At 46.8% G+C, this 2500-nt stretch overlaps 1 protein-coding gene across 2 annotated transcripts in view; it reads right to left on the reverse strand.

The window, feature by feature from the left end:
- The window catches only part of LOC133949694 (disks large homolog 4-like), a 16985-nt gene that overhangs the window by 9758 nt on the left and 4727 nt on the right, over nucleotides 1–2500 (reverse strand). Inside the window, exon 4 of one of the 2 annotated variants that reach the window (XM_062383645.1) lies at nucleotides 780–905. In XM_062383645.1, coding sequence (XP_062239629.1) covers nucleotides 780–905 — 126 coding nt within the window. Of the gene's footprint in view, nucleotides 327–779; nucleotides 906–2500 lie in introns of those variants that run through there. The other variant, XM_062383646.1, reaches the window with a different exon arrangement.

Raw genomic sequence — 2500 nt, forward strand, 5'->3', positions numbered from 1 at the left:
CCACACCGACACAAACATCACTCCTGCTCTCTTCAGGGGGGGGGGGGGGGTCTTACATAAACGCCAAGGATGAATAATTAAGCAGCGAACCCAGAGGTCGTCCTCAGCAGGAACCGCTCAGCCCCTCAGGCTCCAGCCTCCGACATGACGGACACCCCACAGCACCACCCTGCCATCCTCCGGCCGTCCAGAGGGGGGGTGACCGAGCGACCAACCAATCCTCCAAAAGGAAAGAAACGAGAGAGAGAGAGGCTGTTTCTCACTCTGTCATCCCTCCTCCGCTCTCTCTCTCTCTCTGCTCGACCCTCCTAATGCCCCACTGCACATCTCCCCCCTCTCTCTCCATCTGCATCTCTATGTCTCTCGCCCGCTCTCTGAAGGAATCCCCTCCCCTACGTGATGTCACTCGCCCGCCGGCCATGAGAGAGAGAGAGACAGAGAGACAGAGAGACAGATAGAGAGAGAGACTATAATAGAAATCTGACAAAAAGAGTGCTTTCAGCAAACACACACACACACACACACACACACACACAAGAATATTCAGCTAATATTGTTGCCATGGCAACACCCCCCTCTCCATTTCTGTGGTCGCCCCCCCTAGAATTCTTGCCGTTGCCATGGTGACGGCTGAGGAAAAAAAGAAGCAGCATCACATTCATCCCACGCCAGTGTGTGTGTGTGTGTGTGTGTGTGTGTGTGTGTATGTGTGTGTGTATGTGTGTTTGTCTTTGTGTGTGTGTGTTTGTGTGTGGGTGTGTCTGTGTGTGTGTACATACGGTGAGTGCAGCAGGGTGTGTGTATCCGTCCAGATGTGTGTGGCTCAGTTCAGTGCTGCGTCCGTGGATCATGTGACCGGGGCTGGGATCGACAGGCGGAGTCTCATCGTCTTGGTAACGATACTTCTGTAGAGACACAGCATTAGCATTAGCATTAGCATTAGCATTAGCTGTTCCATCACGTTACTGGACACCTGCCGGGTTGAGAGACGCTTCTATCCCTGAAACCTCCTCGTCCGGAACATCTTCTAGAACCTCATGAAGAACCTCATGAAGAACCTCCTCCACCCTTTTAACATGGTGAGGTTCCTGCAGGAGTCACCTGACCTCCTCATACGCTAAACTACATTTAATCCATTAATACAAACATTAGAGAACGTGTAATTAAAGCACTTTAAGGGAAAGAGTCTCTCACAAAGATCAGCTGTTGATGTCCCACTGATCCGATTGGTTAATAGGAAGATGAAGAGGTAGAGACAAGAAGGCCTGAGAGCCGGTGTCGCTCTGCATCAGTGGAAAGAGGAGGAGCCTGAACTCATGAGAGACACAGACAGAGGGAGTTGACCTCTGACCTCTCACCTGAGAGGCTCACTGGAGGTCACACCTCAAACCTGTCTGTCTGTCTCCTTGCCTGAGTCAGTTCACACAGCTGATACACACACACACACACACTTATGAGCCTCTGACCTCTGACCTTATGAAGTGACAGTGAAGATCTCGCCTTTGTGAAGCCACAAGTTGCTGGAAATCTGAAGACTGTGTGATGTGTGGCCTTCAGCACGCACACACACACACAGACACACACACAGACATAGACCTGAACCATTGAGTCAATGAGGCGGGGATTTCTTTGTGATTGTTTGTTTATTTGTTTGTTTGTTGGAGGAGGACTAGGCATTTACATTAACACGTTTACATTGCTTTAAAAGAACAGTCCTGAACTAGCTTAAACTGATGTTAACTGGTCAGAAGTTGTTAAAGAAGAGTAGAATGTATTAATATATGTGTTTTTAATGTGAAACTTCAAATGAGTCAAACTTTCCGAAGCTGAAACAGTGTTTGGAGCAGATTGCAAATAAAAAACATCTGCTTCAAACAACATGAACATTTGAAATCATAACTTTACTCACACCATCCTGTTACATCCTGGTCACTGACCAGGTCAATTGACAGTCAGTAAAAGTTCAAAATCATGTTTCTGTCAACAGAGACTGACCAGCCTGCTCCACCTGTGATCCAAACAGATGACTTCATCCATACATCCATCCAGTCAATCAATCAATCAATCAATCAATCAATCAACTGATGGAGAGATGGAGCAGGGACCCCCTACCATATATATTGTATGAAATTGTGTTTTTTATTAAACTGGGTCTAGTGCCATGTATAAACCTAGCTACCCTGTTATTGTGCATTCAATACTAAGCTATTCAAATAATACACAGAAAGATAACGTCTTCTGCCTCCATTTATCCGTTTGCTATTATATGTCGGATTCATGTTAATGTGTATTTAAAGACATTTCAATTTGTGGGGGGAAAATTGGCTGAAAGGAAAAGGAAAATTTCGCGACCCCCCCTGCAGTACCTCCGCGAACCCCCTAGGGGTCGCCCACCCCCTGTTGAAGACCTCTGCTTCAATCAATCGGACAATAAATCAATCAACCAGAATTGTTGAATGCTGAATGAGAGGTGACGTCATGTGACTTTTTACAGGTCACA

The sequence above is a fragment of the Platichthys flesus genome, chromosome 24 (genome assembly GCF_949316205.1).
Source record: "Platichthys flesus chromosome 24, fPlaFle2.1, whole genome shotgun sequence".
NCBI lineage: Eukaryota > Metazoa > Chordata > Actinopteri > Pleuronectiformes > Pleuronectidae > Platichthys > Platichthys flesus.